The sequence below is a fragment of the Lontra canadensis genome, unplaced genomic scaffold, assembly GCF_010015895.1.
Source record: "Lontra canadensis isolate GAN:19392208 unplaced genomic scaffold, GSC_riverotter_1.0 scaffold13, whole genome shotgun sequence".
In the NCBI taxonomy this organism is placed as follows: domain Eukaryota; kingdom Metazoa; phylum Chordata; class Mammalia; order Carnivora; family Mustelidae; genus Lontra; species Lontra canadensis.
This window is the reverse complement of record NW_022631007.1, coordinates 10,624,113-10,644,749: the sequence shown is the minus strand read 5'-3', so window position 1 is coordinate 10,644,749 and position 20,637 is coordinate 10,624,113. Positions and strand designations below refer to the sequence as shown.

General features: G+C 49.5%; 1 protein-coding gene across 2 annotated transcripts; it reads right to left on the bottom strand.

Moving 5' to 3' along the window:
* Window positions 1-9,000: 9,000 nt before the first annotated feature.
* On the bottom strand, window positions 9,001-16,529 carry CUNH2orf72 (chromosome unknown C2orf72 homolog). Of its 2 annotated transcripts, none has more exons than XM_032857472.1 (3): window positions 15,863-16,529; window positions 12,723-12,833; window positions 9,001-9,525 (listed from the first exon to the last, which is right to left on the bottom strand). In XM_032857472.1, exons 1-3 carry the CDS (start codon window positions 16,467-16,469, stop codon window positions 9,386-9,388), a joined length of 858 nt encoding a protein of 285 aa, XP_032713363.1. In that variant the 5' UTR covers window positions 16,470-16,529; the 3' UTR covers window positions 9,001-9,385. The 2 variants fall into 2 exon arrangements, with proteins under 2 accessions (XP_032713363.1, XP_032713364.1); XM_032857473.1 differs by having other exon boundaries at window positions 12,723-12,830.
* Between the last annotated feature and the right edge of the window lie 4,108 nt (window positions 16,530-20,637).

Below are 20,637 nucleotides of genomic sequence, written 5' to 3'. Positions count from 1 at the left end.
CAGGACCCCGACCGCCCCGGGGCTGCCCGCCGCCCCGCCTGTCGCTCGGTGCAAATTTTCCGGCCCCAGCCTGCTGTTTTCTGCGCCGCCACTGCAGCCCCGGCCCTCGCGAAAGGATGCACGGAGAGCTCCATGTTTTCTCTGACTCTCCTCGAGGTCCAGCGTTCCCGCCCGGGGCGCGGACCCTCTTGGGCACCTGCGATCAGGCTTTAGGATAGCCACCCCCAGAAAGAGGACCCCATTATCACCCGCCATTGCTCAGAGAAAGGGATTTGCGGGCAGGTGCTCATGGTGCTCGCAGCACCACCTGCTGCTTGGGCGGTCTCTCTGCATCGTTCCCCGCCCGTCCGCCCGCCAAAGCTGCGGGGATGGGAGAAAGGCAAAGGAGGATGTCTCAAGAAAATGAGTTTCAACGTTTTTTTTAAAAGCAGAATCCGTCTTCAAAAGAAATCCTCACAGAAATGCTTTATTATCATAATGAGTCCCTAAGTAATCACTGGTTCATAATAAAATTGAACAATGATAATTTTCGTTTTACTTCTGGAATAGTTAATACTGTATGTTGTTTAAAAGAAGCGCGAGGGGCGCCTGGGTGGCTCAGTGGGTTAAAGCCTCTGCCTTCCGCTCAGGTCATGATCCCAGGGGCCTGGGATCGTTTTGCTCATCTCTCTCTCTGCCTACTTGTGATCTCTGTCTGTCAAATAAATAAATAAAATCTTAAGAAAAAAATAAAAGAAGCGCGAAAAGATTTATAATGAATGACACCTGGATAGCTCAGTGCGTTAAGCGCTGCGGCTCAGGTCAGGATCCCAGAGTCCTGAGATCCCTGCGGCAAGTCCTGCTTTTCCCTCTCTTCCTGGCTGTGCCCTCTCTTTCTTTCTCTCTCGCAAATAAATAAATAAATAAATACTTTTAAAAAATGATATATAGTGAAAATGTTCCATAGAAAAAAGAGCTTCCCATTCTTGCCTTCTACACTCTAGTTCTTCTTTGCCCCCATAGCAACAGGTTCTTGGTTTTTCTTTATCTTTTTTAAATAAAGATTTTATTTATTTATTTGAGAGAGAGAGACAGCACTAGCGAGAGTGAGCACAAGTGGGAGGGAAGGGCAGAGGGAGAGGGAGAGGGAGAAGACGGCTCCCCACTGAGCAGGGAGGCCTAGGTAGGGCTCCATCCCAGGACCCAAGGATTGTGACCTGAGCCTAAGGCAGATGCAGAACCGACTGAGTCACCCAGGCGCCCCTCCTGGTTTTTGATACGTATGATTTGAAATGGTAATTGTGATGGCCACCAGCTTCAAGAGCCAATCTGCTTCAATAGTCAGTACTGAGAAAGGCTTGACAAAGATTAGAGATAGATGGTGGCGGTTTTTTTTTTTTTAATTTATTTGACAGACAGAGATCATAAGTAGGCAGAGAGGCAGGCAGAAAGAGAGGACGGGAAGCAGGCTCCCTGCTGAACAGAGATCCCGATGTGGGGGCTCCATCCCAGCACCCTGGGATCATGACCTGAGCCAAAGGCAGAGGCTTTAACCCACTGAGCCACCCAGGCGCCCCGATGGTGGCGTTTTTTTAAGCCACTAGTCTTGCACCATCAAGCTACTCATCGATTAGATAGCAATTATTAAAGATTATATCTGAAAAAATAAATAAAGATTATTTCCAGGGCCTTGTCAAAACAATGCGATCTACTGGCACAAGCAATATTTTGTGCTTGACTTAAAATTTGGTTGATAACACATTGGAGTGAATGTGTGAATTTTTAAAAAATTAGTATTCTAGAGCTAAGGTGGTTAAAATACATCAAATATAATTATTAAACACTTCTGAAGAAACTGTAGATCAGATTGGAAGGCACTACCCTGAGAGGTGTGCACAAAAAAATAAACAGTTATCTGGGAGTATCGTTTCACAGAGGCACTTTGGCCCATCCCTCACATGAAGACACCTGCATGCCCGAAAATTCTAGAGGAATCACATGTAACAGGCGATGGAAATGAGGGGAGCAGGCAGAGTGTAAGGAAATGGTAGCTCAGTAGGAGGGTGAGTGGAAACTAAGAAGCGACAAAATGAAGAATGTGTGGTCCACTAAAAGAGAGTAGTGGCTACTTCTTCTTCTGCTGTTGCTGCGCAGAACTACTGGGGCACCTGGGTGGCTCAGACAGCTAAGCATCTGACTCTTGATTTCCACTCAGGACATGATCTTAGGGTCATGGGATGGAGCCCCGCAGTCAGGCTGCACTGGCCATGGAGCCTGCTTAAGATTCTCTCTCTTCTTAAAAAAAAAAAAAAAAAAAAAAAAAAAAAATTCTCTTTCTTCTTGCCCCTCCCCCTTCATGTACTCTCTCTCTTAAAAAAATAAATAAATAAAGTAAGCGAGTAAGTAAGTGTTGGCAATTAATTCAAACAGTTTTAAAACAAGAGAAGACCACGTGCCACGTCTGCTCTTCAAAGAGAGGACATTATGAGACGATCGTCATGTCTCTGGCTTGGATACTTGGCTTCTAACTTCCCCAAAGCCCCAGGGGAACCCGGTTAGGGGCTTCTCTCTTCCTGTGGATTCTGCTCTTCCACCTGGACAGCTGTTCCAAGCCTGAGGTTTCTTTGTCTCCATTTAATTGTATACTCTTTAGTCACAGAGATCTTTTCAAAACTCAATTCTGACCATCGCCTCTGATCCTTGAAACCTTCAGCCCTCATCCTGGGCTCTATTCTTATGCTTCTTCTTTCTGAGTTTCTATCCAAAGCCTTTGTCTCACTCCCCATTCTCCCTGTGAGAGATCCATGCCCCCATTGCTGTGGACAGAACGGTGGCCTCCTCAAACGTATCCCGTAGCCCCATCCTCTCTATGGAGCTTCAGACTCACACATTTACCATACATCTCTGCTTGATACTCCTTAACTCAATAACCTCAAAGCTCCATGCACATCTCCTGCCTTGATCTGGGGGTGCAGAAGGGCACTAACAGCAACTGAAGCTGGGCCATGACTGTTCCCTCCTGCTCACTGGTCGGTACCAGCTCTGGTCTACTTAACCTCTCCCACAGCAGCCCAGCTCCCATTTCCTGGCAGTCTTGGCTCCCCCTCTTCTTTCCTGGCTGCAACCACTTCCAACAGCTTTGCCTTCCTGCTCACCATCTCAGGATGCTCCTGTCTGTCCTCCCCAGCCAGCCAGAAGCATGATCAAAAACAAGGAAGACAAGGACTCTCTCCTTGTCTTGGATTTTCACCCAACCCTGCTTACCCTCAGTTTTTATGTCCCAGCCCTCCACTCTGGCATGCCACAGTCCAGCGATCCGGAACTGCTGGGGCTCCCAGAGTCTGACCTTGTCTCTGACCCTGGTATTGGCTCTTCCCTCTGTCTTCCTTTCCCTCTTCCCCCACTTACCAAGCAGCTCCTACTCCAGGTGGGCCTTTCTTGACCACCCCAATATGTGTCCCCTTGCATCCTTTACCCCACACAGCTACCGTCCTGTCTCCTTGCCCAGGTCCCAACTGGACTAGGAACTTCTCAAGGGGACGAGCCACATCTTATTCATCTCAGTATCGCCTATAGTAACTAGCACAGTGTTAGGCAAACAGTAGGTGCTCAATAAGAGCTGGATGAATGGATGAAGGCAGAGTCAGTTAGTTACTGGCACAATGCTGGAACTCACACCTGTGTCTCTGAAACCCTCGCGCTCTCCAAATTTTATAATGAGATATATTTATCTTCAGAGAAGATTGAGGACAGATCAAAATCACCGAAGGAATTCCTCCCCAGTGCTCTGTTCATAAACAACTATCTGCCTCCAAATTTAGGACTGAAGCGAAAATTCGCAAAGTCCAAACAAGGTCCTCTGTAGGCTCACACAGACCGGGACAGACTGGGGCGACTGTCAGGGTGAAGGGAAGAAACCAGAGCCGGCACTTACTTTGCTCTACGCCCACTTTAAACAGGGCTCAGGAGCTTGCCGGGAGCATCTCCCTGGCCCCCGCGACGCCCTCTAGTGGCCACGGTGCTCCCCAGAAGGCGGAGAATTCCGCGCTGGGAGAGCGCCCTGGGACCACCCACATCCCGCCCTCCACGGCTCCCCTACCCCCATGCCCAGCCCCGGGGGTATTAGGAGGGCTCCCTCCTGCCAAGAATCGGGCTTGACTGCTTTTTGAGCTGCAGCCTTTTTGAGCTGTTCCCTCCTGCTCACTGGTCGGTACCAGTGATAAGGGCAGGCGTCGTCGGAGCCGGGAAACACGGGATCAAATCCCTGCTTTGCCACTTAGCGGCGCTGTGGCCACGTGGTCACCCAACCCCAGGCGCGGAGCGGACAGGCCCACCTGCCTGGCAGGGCCCTAAGTGAGGGGAGGTGCTCTAGTCAGGGTTTGGTGTAGAGCAGCGCTGAATAGACCTCAGATCTTAGGTCACAGGGCCAGGCCCCGAGGCTGGTGGATGCTCTAGTTACACCACGCATGCCACATGCTAGTAGAGTGAAATCATTTGTTCATGGAGCAGAAATGCAAACGCAGCAGTGTAAGACGGACTTCCGGTGGGGGGAGGGTGCTTGATGGGAGGAAAACACCTGGATGGGGCCCTGGGTGGACTGAGGCACAAAAAGACCCGCAAAGCCATCTGAGACACTGAACTCTCTTCCCCCCGGGGGGGCGGACTCTGGGAGGACAGCTCCTATCCTGGGCGACAGGAAAACTGACAAGCTGATGCAGGAAGCCACTGCCCTTCCCTTCCTAGGGGTCTGGGGGTGAGGCGGGAAGAGCCACACCGAACCCCAAGACCAGTATCCTGCACGTTTCCATTGTTCTAGACTTGCTTTCACACTGGCTAGCCCCTAGCAACAGGTGCAACCAAGAACTGGAAACGTAGCTATTACAAATCCTGGAACTGATTTTTAGATTCCATTTTATTTCATTTTATTAAAATTTAAAGACTGATGCCCAATTTAGTCATTGGTAAACTTTTAAGTATATCTGGAACAATTTGCGAGTGAATCTCTTTTTTCAAGTACGATTTCATGAAATCTAAATACAGATCAAGTTATTTTGGTTTAAAAATTTAGCGTCTAAATCAAGCTGTTGTGTAATAGCCTTACAGGATTTCGAAGATGCAAACTGTGTCATTACAAATGTTTTATATTTAAGTGGAAATAATGCTATTTTGGACATTCTGGGCTAAATAAAATATATTATTAAATAAAATATATTATTAAAATTAGTTCCATCTGTTTTAGTTTTTATCCTCATGTGGCTACTAGAAAAATCTAAACCTACATATGGTCCTGGTGTTAGATTTCTCTTAGGCGGGGCTGGTCTAGACCTCCCCAGGTCTTGTGCCCTCTGACCTCCCTTTTAGGCCTGGCTCTGCTCCTTGGTGCCAGCACAGGCCGGACCAAACCAGACTGAGGGAGAGAGGCTAAAGGTGAGACCCCCTTCTGCCAGGGAGCAAGGGGCTCAAAGTGGCTGCCCTGGCAGCTAGGGGTTCTAGAGTGGGCAAGATCCCTGGGATGGCAGGTGGTTGGTTAGGGTAGCCCAGAGTTGGGGTAACGATCTGAGAAACCCTCATTAACCAGTGAGGGAAAGAAGAAACACAGGGCAGCAAGACCCAGTGTGTGTAATCAGGACTCAGAATGAGGGCTTGGTCACAAGGACTTAGAGCCTAACGACTTCACAAGGGCAGAACAGGACAAAAACCAGCCTGACTTAAGACTTACCATGTGAAATCCTACCTGAGGGTCTCTGAATTTCACCAGTCAGGTGTGGGTCTGCCCTTGCAACAGGAGCCCTGGCTGGGGAGCTCGGGGAGCTCAGGGAGCTCAGGGAGGAAGTCAGACAGGGATTTGCCAAAGCCCTGGACCCGCAGAGGCCCCAGGGCCTGGGCCAACTCTGGACCTGAGCCATTCCACACCTTGCTCCCTTTGGGATCTCTGTGAACCAGGGCATATCCCCGTGGGTAGCCTCTGTTTCTGCTCCCAGTTCAGCAGCCCCAAGTATAACATAACCCAAGGGCTCTGGCTTGGGGGGCAAAGGCATCTGAAGAATTCGTGTACAATGCTGGTCAGCCACCCTGCCTTGCGCCTCACTTCCTTTGAACTCAAAGATTACACAAGCGACAGCCTGTCTCAATCCTTGATCCACTAACACACAAGACCGGGTCAGAAGGGGGTTGTGCAGCCCTCGGGTATGAAACAAAAGACTCTCTCCCCACTGTGCTGTTTATGTTTGCCGTCCAAACAGGACAAAGTGCAGGCCTCACAAGCTCGGGGAGCCAGCCCCACAGTGAGGAGCTGTTACACTTTGAAGCGTATAGACTATCAGGTTAACATGGCTGTCGTCACCTTTTCCCGTGAGCTTGAGTCCTGGGTTCTCTGGCTGGGATAAGAGGGGGGCTTGTTGAGAACACACGGGTGTTTGGGGGCCTTGGATCCCGGCCCCTTTGCAGGTTTGCCTTGTTCTTGGTTTGACGACTGAAGGACTCCTCTTGCATGGTAAGTCTTGGAGACAAATACTTCGAGAGGAGAGAAACTGTGACACAAATATTATACAGGGCTCTCCGGGGCTGAGGCAAGGCCATCTTGCCTCGTTAAACACGCTCGTAGGTGCAAACGAACGCACACATTTGGGTGAGACCCAAGCAAAATGCTATCTTTGAAAACCATCTCTTTTCAAACATTTACTTTCCGGCTACATGTTTTTCCAATTCCAGCTGACAGGGTTGTAGAGATGTTTCCCCAGGGCAGGACTGGAAGTCTTTCAGGCCAAACTATTCCAGAGGTTCCCACCTTTTGCCCAGGCTCCCTGCTCCCATGGGCCCCTGTGAGCAATGCTTTGAGAACAAATGCGAAGATCCATTCTGATTTTGATTAGATAGCCATGAGGTACTGTTTGGTTTTATTAGATAGAAAGAATTATTGATTCAAGTCAGAAGCAGCACAACTACTCCCATATTAAAAAGATTAATACCCACCAGCCCAGAGTGTGACTTGGCTGGAGACCCCTGCCAATGGCTCCCAGTACCACTGACCCCATTTGGGGCCTCTATTCCCAGACAGGCCCACCGCAATCTTCGGGCCTTGTAAGAGTCCTCAGGGAAGAGACCTACCACCAAGGTCATCCCTTCCAGCACCTAACTCTTGTGTCTGCTAGAAAAATACCAACTAGATTATTCCTAAAAAGATGATGTGTAGCCACATGTTGAGAAACCCAACGTGGGCCCTGAAGGCTCTCAGTCCAGTCCGGTGTTTCCCGGTTGGGAAGTAGAACACGAACCTCGGGAAAGACCTTCTGTCTTCAGCTAGTCCCCAGAGATACTGAAAATAATGAAAAAGTTATACGTAGACCACTCTTTACCCCACAGGTATGCGAACTTGAATGTTCACCAGGACCAGGCAGGTGGCACGTACGAGTGAAGTAGAGAGGCAGATTAGATGGGAGGGAGGGGGGCTTTACCCATGGGAGGGGGGTTGCAGCGAACTGGATGTGATGGCATGCCCTGTCCTCTACCCAGCAAGCTACATTTTTTATGTGCAATTTCTCAAGTTTCCAATATTGGCAACAAATACAAAAGGCTTTTAAACACAGCAGAGGCTGTGCCTTGTAACTTCTGCCTTAGGTAATTTCCCACCTTAATAAAGGCTCCCCCCACCAACCAAATAATACAACTTGAACCCAATTATTGCAAAGACATTATCAGAGAAATAGAAAAATAGAGCAGCTTTGAAAATACCAGTCTCCCCATTTCAAAACAAAATCTACAGTAATCCATTGAGTTCATTCTTGTGTAGAAGGAGGTCAGCTGGGTCTACGTATTGGTGAGACAGCTTTGTATTATTAAAATGACACCTGCTGCTAACCAGCCCCAAATAAGAGGTCACCCCGCCTGCCCTCAAGCTATTCCCATGAGGCAGAGAAGGGATAGAATTAGGCTGCTTAGTATGAAGAATAAATTGAGGCCTAGAGCCAGGAGGGACCCCACCTTGATATCACACAGCCCCTCAGCCACAGGTTTCCAATTCCACATTTTGGTACCAGACATGAAAGCCAAAGTAACTACTGGAAGGTATGCAGAACCTTGTAGAACCCTGGGCAGATAGCTCCACTGTATGTCTGCAGAGCAAATCATGCACAAATGAATGAATTTAGCTGCTTCCCTTAGACAGTGCTTCCTACCAGGGCAAATCAGGAGCTGCTCTTTCCCATTCCAAAGACTGCATTTCTCCAGGGGCAGGTGAGGAAGGCAAGGGAGGTAATGCAGAGTTCCTTCTACAAGTGAACAGATGGCTTTCCTGGCTTTGAAGGGAACATCATCATCAACCCTGTCTGACTCGTAAACAGAGAAAAAAGGGATTCAGGAACTTGGCACCTCTGGGCTGGGTCTGCTTTGACCTTGGACAAGGGCCTGAAATGGAGAGAAAGTCCCATGTCCTTGTAATGCACACTCCTATCTTTCTTGTGTGGTGTCATGGGCAGTTCCCAGCATCCTTATTCTCAAAGGATTTGGCACAGAAAGTCAACATCAACAGGAGGAAGAAAGAGGGCATGCAAAGCAGGTGGCTGTCTTTGCTCTGACCCAACAGGCCCCCAGGGCAGCAGTGCAATCTTTATGTTGGCTTTGCTCTGGGAGCCAAGGTCTCAGGAAGCCCAACCCTCTCTTCTGGGGGCGGGGTACTCTTAGAATTTCACAGGGAGAAGGGACTGGCTCACTCAGTTTCTCAAAGGAGCCATGATGGGCAATTTTGGTGGAACAAATCTTTACTGTTAGAGATTGTACCGTAGGTCGTGAGAAACTCACTAAGTGCCGGGGTACCGCATAGTCACAGTAACCCCTGCACAACACACACACACACACACTCACTCACTCACTCACTCTCACACTCAAACACACACCTTTCCAGTGCTGCCTGGAACGGCAGCCTGGTTCTTGGTTGAGAGCCCCTAGGCTCAGAGCCTCGTCATGTGTTTGAGAAACAGAAACCCCAAAGGTTCAGTGACATGTCCAAGGCCAACCCTGCCCCATTCCCGATCTGATGCCTTCCATTCCAGAGTTCTTTCCAGTTGCACTTGAAATGATGGATTTTCATGCAAACACACCATGGGCTGCCACAGCACCACAGAGCCTCAAGGTAGACAGCCACCTGTCCCAATGGCATAGAAAAACTGAGGTACGGAAAGGCCAGATAACCTTACTGTGATCGGGGAGTGAGCAAATGTGAGGTGGGGGTGGGCAGGTTCCAGGAAACTAAGTTTTCCTAGCTGGTTCAATGCAGCAGCCCCCCACCGACAGGTGGGGCCTTTGTAGTTACCACCATTCCAAGGTCAACACGGAAGCAAGGGGGCTCAGTGAGAAGGAGCCAGTCCCCAGTGTGCAGGTTAAGAGTGCGGGTGGCCCAGTGGTCCAGCCTTCATCTTGAGTCTACAGCGGGGTCAGCAGGAGCAGGGACAAGTCCGTCACAGGCTCTCGACCCCTTCCTGGGGTCCTCACAGTCTCCGTTGGGACATATGGCTGTCAGGGCCAGCTCCTCCTCAGTGTCCTGGAGGTGATCTGGAACACAAGAGACGGAATCACCCAATCAGAAGGTCAAGTTTAGGAGTGAGTAAGCTAGGAGTGAAAGGGAGGAAGTCGGCCCCAGTACTATCTACTTAAAAACCACAGTAAAATACGTATTGAGACCCTTAAAAATGTACATACCCTTTGACCCAGCAATTCCACTTCTAGGATTTTATTCTAAGGAAATAATTAGGAATAATTAGTGGAACTACCATCTTGGGATGAAATGACATGGAGGGTGGCTCAGCAGAGAGAAGGAAAGGACCTAGGTCCTCAGTGGGGTCACTGGGCCCCGGAATCGACCAGCTCTGAAGCTGACTCTACCTCTAGACTATCGTTTAGGTGAGATACTGAATGCCCTTGCTATGCCAGCTTGAGCCATGGTTTCTCTCCCTGCAGCCAAAAGCATCCTAACCTAACGTGATGTCCTGGTTGAGTTCACCATGGCTCACCCATATGATGAAATTCTGGCATTAAAAATGATGCATCATCCCCATTGAGCACAGAGTCTGCTTCTCCCTCTGTCCCGAGCTCCTGCTCATGCAGTCTCTTGCTCAAATAAATAAAATCTTTAAAAAAAGATGCATAAAATTCCATAGAACTACACACACACACACACACACACACACACACAAGTAACACTGAGGGACTCTTAATAAGATCTGTGGATTATTTCAATGTCAATATCCCAGTTGTGATATCATCCTATAGTTTTGCAAGATGCTACCAGTGTGGGAAACTGGGCCAAGTGTACACAGGATCTCTTTTTGTATGATTTCTTACAACCGCATGTGAATCTGCAATTACCCACCATTCCCCTGAAAGATACAAGATGTTACTGTTAGGTAATTACTGCTGTGGAATATTGCACACTGACAATATGTTGCTGTGAAGAAAGCAGATTCCAAAACGGTATGTATGAATGTCTGTCTAATTCCATATTTACTGTGTAAGTTATAAATGCATACACATAGTCCATGAATGCAATTTTCATTTTAATACATTCACTTCTACTTGAGATTAATTTGTTATATGCTATAGGGATGCCTGGTTGGCCCAGTCCTAAGAGCATGCAACTTTATTTTTTTTTTTAAGATCTTATTTATTTATTTGTTGATGGGGGAGCAGAAGCAAGGGGGTGCAGCAGGCAGAGGGAGAGGCAGGCTCCCTGTTAAACAAGGGGCTTGATACTGGACTTGATCATGGGATCTGAGCCCCAGAAGGCAGACACTTAACTTACTGAGACACCCAGGCATTCCGCGCACACAACTCCTGATCTTAGGGTCATGGGTTTGAGCCTCATGGGGGGTGTAGAGATTATTTAAATAAATAAAATTTTAAAGAAATTGTTACATCCTACAGAGAGGGGAGTTATCCAAGATTTATGTAAAATTGTTTCTGATTCCTTTGGTTTATTATTTTTTCCCTTTGGTTTCCAGAAATATCCACACTGACGATGGAGAGACTGAAGTTAACATTTTTGCAACGGAATGCTTTGAATACCTGATGCATTTGGCTGATAATTCATGTATTATATAGAAGCATATTTATTACAATTTAAACAGCACAAGGAGGTACATAGATAGGTAGATGAACAGAATGGTCTATGTCAAAATACAGCTGATAGTTACTTTTGAGTGACGGGATTCAGCAAATGATTTTCATACTTGTTTTCCTTTCTCAAATTTTTTGAGCTTTCCCCCGTGATAGGCAGAATTCTAAGATGACCCTTAAGATTTCCACCACTCGGTGTACCCATCCTGCATAATCGCTTCCTTCCACTGCCGGTGGCATCTGTCAGTAGGATGGGATCGTCACTCCCTTGATTAGGGTCCCATATAGGACAACAGAACGGTTCCCCCTGTGATTGAGTGACATCATCGGAAACCAGAAAGTCTCCTGCTTCTTGAAGGAGGAGCTGCTGTGTTGAGAGACGTGTGGCAAGATGGCTGTCGGCTGAGAAGAGCCCCAGCTGATGGCCACTAAGAAGGCAGTGGAGAAGGGAATTCTGCTCACACCCACGGCAGCATGAAGGCCTCAGGCTCCAGAAAGGAATGCAGCCCGGGCGACACTCTGATCGGCTTTGTGAGACTCCTGACCCATGGAAATTGTGAGGAATTAACGGGTGTTGTTGTAAGCCGCTGAGTCTGTGCTCACTTCGTACGTGCCAAGGGAAGGCTGACACCTCGCCTGGTAATTTTTTTAAACATAAGGGACACAAGAAAAGTTTGTTTTAAAACACTGCCCGTTGCTTCTGTAACAGAGCTGTGCTGTTCAGTACACGCTGGGGCCGTGGGTCACGTACATTTAGGTGGTTACAATGTACTCCCCCAGTACTTTAGAGCTCTCACAACAGCCTCAATGCCCACTGGGTGCTCCTAGGGACTCCAAAGAACTGTCTTTCCTCCCTTCTCTCTTTAGTGGCTTGAGAAGCCTACACTAGAAAAGGCTTCAGGCTGAGTTCCTTCCTCTCCCTTCCCAAACTCCCAGTGTTGGGTCCGGGCTGCTCCTTGTCCCTCCTGGGACTAGACAGTCCCCTCCTAATTGGCTCTACCTCTAGTCTTGCCCTGCCTCACAGTCTTGTCACCTCTCCAAAATGCCCCTAATCTGGACAGCCCTGCTCAGAAATGGCCGGCAGCTCACTATTCGTGGGACACTTGGGTCCAGAGTCCCGATTTGGTCCCAGCTCTCCTCCTCAGCCTCAGCCCTCCCAGTCTCCTCGTCCTTACCCCCTGGCACTCCCAATGGGGGCGCCTTTTCTGAGCATGACATCATGCCCGCAGGCCTTCATTCACACTGCTTCCTCTCCCACGTTTCCCCCTTGCTGCCTAGGACAATCTCCAATCCCTGGCTCCAAAGTCGTGTGTTCTGGAGCCTCAGGGGTAGGTTAAATGCATTGGCTCCAAGCACCCCACCATGCACGGGGCAGATACCTGCCCTGACCACACCGATGCATTCATTAGTGGGAGACCCATGGGGCTAGCGCCCTACTGGGGGGGTCAGTGTGCCTGTGGCCCTCGGCAGGAACACCTCACATCCTCACATCACTCACCTCCATGCCCGCACATGGCAAGTGCTCCGTGGATGTCGGTCAATCCTATCCCTTAGGTCCCTGTGTGCACAGGACCCACCCCATAATCCCAAGCACCTGGCCGGCAGGGTCCAGAAGGTCAGGAAGGCAGCACACTCACCCTGAGCTGGGTCACTGGGGGAGGTGGCATCTGGATCCTTCCCCCGGCTCCAGGGACCCCAGGAAAAGCATGCCAGCAGTGCTGGGAGGCTCGGTCTCTCCCAGGGTCCTGCTGCCAGAAAGAACACAAGGTCCCAGACGCAGTAGGTAAGCACGTTTGAGAGATTTTTCTGTTCAGCAAACCAAGTGCTTCAATTATCAACTGCCCTAGTTTCAACTGTTTGATTAAAAAAACAAAGATTCTGGGGGGCTCCTGGGCAGCTCCGCTGGTTAAGCATCTGCTTTGGCTCAAGTCATGGTCTCAGGGTCCTGGAATTGAGCCCCATGTCAGGCTCCCTGCTAGGCAGGGAGTCTGCTTCTCCCTCTGCTTCTCCCCTCGCTTGTGCTCTCTCTTTTTCTCTCTCAAATAAATAAATAAAATCTTTAAAATTTTTTAAAAAAAGATTCTGCTTTGCTAAGTGGGGTGGAGTTTTTGTATTTGCAAAATTGACCCCCCAAAAAAGTGCCATGAAACTAATAACAATGACACAGCACCAAAGAAAATACTCAAAGAGCAGAAATTTCCCCTTGAGTTTTGGTTCAAACTATCTCTTAATGGGAATAGACTTAATCGTTTTTTATAACTACTATAAATCAATTACATTTTTAAAAATATTTTATTTATTTATTTGAGAGAGGGAGAGAGAGAGAGAAAAAACACAAGAGGGGGAAGGGTCAGAGGGAGAAGCAGACTCCCCGCCAAGCAGGGAGCCTAATGTGGGACCCGATTCTGGGACTCCAGAATCATGACTCGAGCAGAAGGCAGTCGCCCAACAAACTGAGCCACCCAGGCGCCCTAAATCAATTACATGTCGAGTCTAGTTTCCTTTTTTTTTTTTAAGTTTTCAACATAGTAGAAACTTTCATACTTAAAACTATAAGCTACCATTTTCATCTAATTGATTGGCAATGCTCAAAAGTCTAGTTTCCTTATTATAATAAACACCTCAGCACCTGGGAGCCCCCACTCTCAGGAAAATGGCCAACTGGAACATAGAACATCCTGTTTATAAATCCTCATGCAGGACCTATTTACTCTGAATTTGTACCCACTTCTAATAAGACTGGGTCCTTCACTGGTTTAGGATCAGGGTCCTCAGCTAGATTAAGCATAAACTAGGTAAGAGGTCATTGCCAAGACCGGGCAACCTAAAAGTATAAGAATAGCCATCAGGCAGTGAGGAAAGAGATTGGAAAACTTAAAAAAGCCAGATGCAGTTGCTCTCAAAATCTTAGCAACAGGACTGCTTCGTGTTAGCAATCCATGGCGTTGTCCACTGAAAAAGCCCCGAAGAGAATAGTGGACAGTGAGTTATACCTATACTCATCAATTTTGGTCATCAGTGAAAGGTTTCATGTTGTTCAGGATATTTCTATAAAAGTAGAAACAAGTTTAAACAGTAAAGAATGATTCCTTTGCAAGGTGTTAAGATTTCTTAAGTGATAATATTTAAAAGGAGGCAAGGATTCTGCATGCCAGGCAAGGTGTTGGGAAGTGGGGATATAAGGTTGGTTAAACTCACCAAGTGACAAAATCCGGTGCTTAAGAGTTCTGAGATTTCACTTGCAAATTTACAAGTGGGAGTGGGGAGGGTCAGGGAAGCCTTCCTGGAGGAGGAAGTCTGGTCCCAAATGATGAAATGGGACTGGTCAGGTGAAGAGGAGGACGGGAAAAATGGGTTTTCATTCAAGGCAACTTTAAGATGTACAAAAACTTAGAGGAGGCCAGAACACACTTGGCTCTGGGGAATTAAAAGTTGTTCCTGGAGAATGGGAGAGGGCTAAGAGACTAAGAACTCAGAATTTTCTAGATACCAGCTCATTGGGAGCAGAAAATCTGTTTGTGTAAATTCCTTCCTTTCCCCTGTGGGGCCAGATCTGTGAAAGGACTGGCAGTGACAATCACAATAACAATTCACCTCAGGACTTTTCATGTCTTTCAGAATACTGTTATAGAGTTTCAAATTTAGCTGACTATCACCGATTCAACAGAAAGGGGTTGTAGGCACTAGGTGTGGGGGTCGGGGGAGTGAGGCTGGGGCAGAGCCTAAGGCTGAGATGCATGGCTTTCACTCAGGCAAGCCAAGCTAGCTGGTACATCTGGGACATTTGGGACATCAGAGGTACCAGATCTCCTTGCTGGAAAAGCACCCCCCCCCACCCCCGCAAGCCTGGCATCTCCCAGTTTCTGGTTATCACACCGATGCCCAGAGAAGCAGAACACAGTCTCTGAGTTCGTTACCACTTTAGCAAGAATGGAAGGCTTAAGGTCTTGGGATGACAGCAAGTGCAGGGACGGTGAGGGCAGGAAGGGATCTGGGAGCGCAAAGGACAATCCTGCCTCTCTCAGCTTTGCCAGATCCAGCTGTACTTAGTGTCAGTATTTTAATCCTGAGACCCGGAAAAGCTCTTGTAAAACCTTCCGATCGGTACCAGGGTGGAAGAGATTTCTCACACTTCTGCTGATGGCACTAGTTACCCAGGCTGGGTGCCCTCACTGCCCTTTCCACGCTTCAGGAGAATGTGGAGAGAAACGCAGCAGTGGGTGCACACCCAGAGTGGGATTAGAAAATTCTGGGCCCGCAGTCCCTCTCACCCTTTCCCCACACTCAGAGCCTTGGCACCTATTCCTGTGAGCCGGTGGGGCATCCACGCTAAGCCTCCCCCACCGCATCCCTAGCTGCACAGGGTCCTGGAAGCTCCTGCCACGGCCAGCTCCCAGGTCCCAGTTCTATTCCCCTTCCCACCTTGGAACTTGGGCCTCCTGATGCTTTCTCACCTCCTCTCCCTCCCCCCAGCACCCAGCCCAATCCAACCCTCTCTCCACCAACTTCCCTGCCTTGAGCTGGTCTGCTCGGCTTTCCCAAGCCCTTGCGTCCTCTAGGCTCTCTGGATCCTTCCGGAACAGACTGGACCTCGGGTCCAGGGCCTAATCCACGGTAGCTGGAAGGCCTAGTGCAGGGCACCTCCCCTCTCTGGGCCTCAGTTTACTGTGGTGCCCATGAAGAGAAGCTGGTCTAAAGAGTTCCAACTTCGGGGCCTCCCCCCACCCCCAGGCCGCCCACCGCCCGCGCCCCCCCGCCCCGGGGCCTGTAGTCTCACCTGGTCTTGAGGACCCGGCTGCTTGTAGCGCCCTGCAGGCGGCCGCCTGGACTGCCACGCTGGAGGCCGGGTGGCCGGGGCAATAGGCGGCCGCCTGCACTGGGCCCCCAGCCTGGCGGCCGAACACTGTGCGCAGCAGCGCTTCCAGGAGCCGCAACTCCGGCGCCACCGTGTCCTCGGGCCCGGCCTCAGCCACCAGCACCCCGACCAGCGCCGCCCCTGCCCGCCGGCGGCCGCGCACGTCCCGCAGCATCTCCCGCAGGCGGCGCCGCGGCTCCCGGGCGGTCAGCGAGGACGCGCGGCACAGCACGAAGACGAGCGGCGAGCGGATGGCGCGCGCCCCCGCCGGCCCGGGCGCCCTCTGCGACTCCGGTGCCCCGGCCCCTGGTGTGCCAGCCCCCGCGCTGCCCGGCTTGCCCGCCGCTTGCTCGGGCGGGAACACTGCCCGGGCGAAGTCCCGCAGCAGCGCTCGGCTCTGCTCGCGCTCCCACAGCTCGCCCACCAGCAGCACCTGCCCGCGGCCGCCCGCCGCCTCCACCAGCGCCTGGAAGGGCGGCTCTGCCGGGCGCGCAGGCCGCGCCACCAGCTCCTCCAGCTCGCGCTCCATACTCGTCGCCGCGCGTCCTCTACGGCCGCCCGGGCCCTGCAGCGGTGGCTGCGAGCCTCTCCGGCCGCGGGCGCCGGGGCCCGGGAGGACACACCCCCAAGGGCCAAGCCCCACCCGACTCCCGGCCCGCGGGCCGAGCTTTCCGCGCTCCAGAGGGCCCTTGGGCGGGGGCCTGGGGCTTTCCCCGTAAGCGCGCTGAGGGTGGCTTCTCCCGCAGTCCGTGTGGCAGACGCGGGGACACGGAGCCGTCCATCCGTCTATCCATCCATCCGTGCACCGGTTCCTCCAACCGTTCGACAGACACTTGTTGAGTACCTACTAAAGTGCGGGGCAGCCAACGGAGAAGTAAGACAGAAAATTATCATGTGAACAAGTTAGATCGGTTTGAGAAGCGGAACACAGACCTCCTTGGAGTCCGTGTAGGTTGGGGACCGGAACTTCTGTGGGGGGGGCACTGCCTCTAACGTACTGCTTTGGGGTGTTGGTGGGGGGCGCCAGAAAAGGGAATGCAGAGAAGGGAGTAGGGAGGTGAGAAAAGAGGGGAAGCAGGGATCTCTTCTGTTCTGTCACTTAATTCACCTTTTGGGCCTCAGCATTTAACATAAGCTAATCGAGGGCTCATTATTTCAACAAATACTTATTACCCTCGGCACTGGGGGGTGAAAACGAAGGAAAGAGACAGCATTACTCCCCGTAGACCAGAAAACCTAGGAAGGCAGATGTGGGCACTGATGGTGCTCAGATCTGGGCAGGAATGGGGGTGGGGGGAGTGGTGGTGTAGGGAGTGGTGATATAGGTGATGTAGAGAGGATGTCTGTAGGCCAGGTTAGAAGCAGAAATATGTTTCCTTTAATTCTAAGGGTCTAGGTCAGCTTCATCCGATGGAACATTCTTTGATGATGACAATGTTTTGTATTATCTACACTGTCCAGTGCAGTAGCTGCAAAGCCCCATGTGACTATTATTACTTGAAATCTGGCTACTGCAACTGAGGAGCTGACTTTTACATGTGAGTTAATGTTAATTAAACGAAAATAGCTGTGTGCAGTTCATGCCTGTGGCATTGGACAGTGCTGGGCAAAGTTCTTTACTTTTGCCTTGTCACACTGTATAGACCAAAGACCCTTTTCGATCAAGAGCTTGTTCATGCTCAGCTCTCTCCTTCTCCATATAACCCCCAATCTGCTCTTCAGTAACCCTATTTCCGGTCCCATCTAATTATAATGAATTATGTCCTCCTGGAGAATTTATATGTCCATTCAATAAAACACACCTTTTCTTGAGCACCTACTGGGTGCAAGCAGTGGGGATTGGAAGATGTACACACAGCACCTCTAAGTCTAATTATCCAGCAGCTGTTTTAGCCAATGTCTGGAGTAAGGACCCTATATCTTTGTTGTGAGTCTACTTAATATAAACCTTTTCCCTCTATGTATGGTCTTTGCTCAGGGCAGAGATCCATGGGATTAGGTGGGAAAAGCCCCAGATTTGGAGCAAGAAACCCTGAGCCAGGATCAGTGTTGGGTTCTAACACCAGGTCCCACTTGTCTTTATTGAACATCCCTGCCAGGTACTGCCCAGTGCTGAGGACACAGCTGGGAACAGGCCAAAATCCTGCCTTCATGGAGGGGCTGCTTTAGGGAGGGCTGGGAGAGAGAGAGAAAAACAAACACATAAATAACAGCTTCAACTGGTGATGGGTATTATGAGAAAAGTAATGCATGGCTGACAAAATGGTCATGTACTTGAGATGCTGGCCCCTTCCTGTGGGTACAATCCTGAAGATACCACAGATGCAAGAGAGATTTTGGTGAGGATTAAGAAAGGAATGTAACCCCCCCTCCCCCGAGAACCTGCCCTCCCCATCCTACATTCTGGGAGGTAGCAGGTGGTTTGGTCCTGGAGTGTGGGAAGGAAACAGCAGCCCCTCCCATGTGAGGGCTGTGCTATAGAAGGGGATAGGTTGAGTGGATGTCTTGTAAGGAATGTGTGCTTCTCTTTGCCCACATTGGCTTGGATAGATCATTGCCCAGCCCCAGCCCCAACCCCAGACTTATCGCAGTCATTGCCATGGTGCTTTGAGGCAGAAAATAGTTGCACTAGCTGGGAATGGTAACATTAGGCTGGGGTTAGAAGCACAGAACAACGATCAGACCTGGCAGCTAGTAGCAGTCCTGGCCCTTCTTCCCACTGCCTGGGTCAGGGCATTCCACCCACATGACCTAGCTCACAAAAAGAGTAGTGGTCGGGAGAGAGTGCCAAGAAGTTCCCTGAGAAAGGTGCCTGGTAAGTTTTGGGGGGGTCAGAGGCACCCTGAGGGGGTAGCCCAATTTACATTGTAATAGCACAGGGAGTTGCCCTGTCTTTACCACCCCTCCCCGCTTCTTTGAGCTTCCCAAGAGGAAACAAGGTAGAATTTAGGCTTTAACCTCTTTCAAGGTAGCTGATAACCAGGAAAACATCAATCACTGGGAAAACTAATCAGAAATCTGGAAAGTTTAAGATGAAGCAGATTTACACAATACATGAATATTCATTTTAGATATTAATAACACAGATTCCAAATAATAGCTACTAATAACGCAGACTCTAAACACAATGAAAGTTTATTTTCCCTTTTGTAGAAGTGTGGAGGGGGACCGTTCAAGGCTGATAGGGTAACTTTGTATTACCAGTTCTTTGAGGGCTCAGGTCTCAATCCAGCTCACTATTCCCCCATCTCATCTTCATAATCCAAACTGACAGTGAAAATGCCAGCCATCACATCTGTATTCCAGGTACCTGGGTCACAGAGGACTGACGAAGGAACAAAAATCAGATTGCCTTCAGATTTCTCAACAGCAACACCGAATTTAAGATGATAGTTGAATAATATTTTTAAAGTATTACAGAAAAAGAACTTTGAGGCTCGATTTTGATTTCTGGCCAAATTATCAGGTATTTAAGGGCTCAGAAGGTGTCTCACATAGATCACCTCTTGGAAAACACTGAAAACACTGTTAGAGGAAGCACTCCCAACAAGAAAAGAAATAAATACAGGTGTGCCCCACAGGAGGAAGAGGAATTCAGTCACTTTTGTTTAAATCACTCTTGTCTAAGTAAATGGGGCAGTGCAGGACCAGCAGAGCAGAGCGTGGGTACATAAAAGATGCAGAGGTGACAGAGGTGGGAGGTGGGGGGGACCCGTCCTCCCAAGTGAATGGAAAGGGAATTGACCCCATCTAAGTTACAGCTTTTTTTTTTTTTTTAAGATTTTATTTATTTATCTGACAGAGATCACAGGTAGGCAGAGAAGTAGGCAGAGAAAGAGAGGAGGAAGCAGGCTCCCGATCCCATGCGGGGCTCGATCCCAGGACCCTGGGATCATGACCTGAGCCGAAGGCAGAGGCTTTAACCCACTGAGCCACCCAGGCGCCCCTCGGTTATAGCTTTGAGGGAGAAAGGAAGACACAGCAGCTGGCCAGAGAACTGGTCTGAGTTTTGGACACAGACTTTTCTAAAACCAACACGTGGGACACCTGGATGGCTCAGCCCGTTTGCCTTCCTCTCAGGTCATGTTCCAAAGGTCCTGGATTGAGTCCCACATCCTGGCTCCTTGCCTGCAGCTCCCCCTGCTTGTGCTCACTCTTTCTCTCTCTCTAATTAAAATAATATAATAATAAAAATAAATAAAACCAACACGCTCTGCCTCGAGCTATTTATTCTGAGCTATTTATTCTCCGGCTTGAAATTTCCAGGTAACAATTCCAAACCTCCCAGTGATGGGATGGGGGGATGAATCAGAGAGGGGGTGGGTATTAAGCAAAGGTCAGAGTCCAGGCCGGTACGTTTTATCTTTACCTGTGTTATTTACATGGCAAAGGTTCAGGTATTAAATTAACAGGAAACTGCAAAGACCTTAAAAAGGGGGGGGGCAGGAAACCAAGATGATTTTTTCCTCCTCTGTGTCCACACCCTTGAAAACATCATAAAACAAGTAGGCTTTTTCTGATTTCTGATTTAGGCGTTTTCTATGAAGAAGTAAAGTGAACTGGATTTCTGAAGCAATTTGCTTCTCTGTGGTCCCTAAAGTAGAACCTGGTGGGAAGAATGATAGAAACCTATCGATCTGAAAAAGAAGGAGTGATCTTGGTCTGGTTTTGGGTACCTCCTTTGCTCTCTTTTCTCC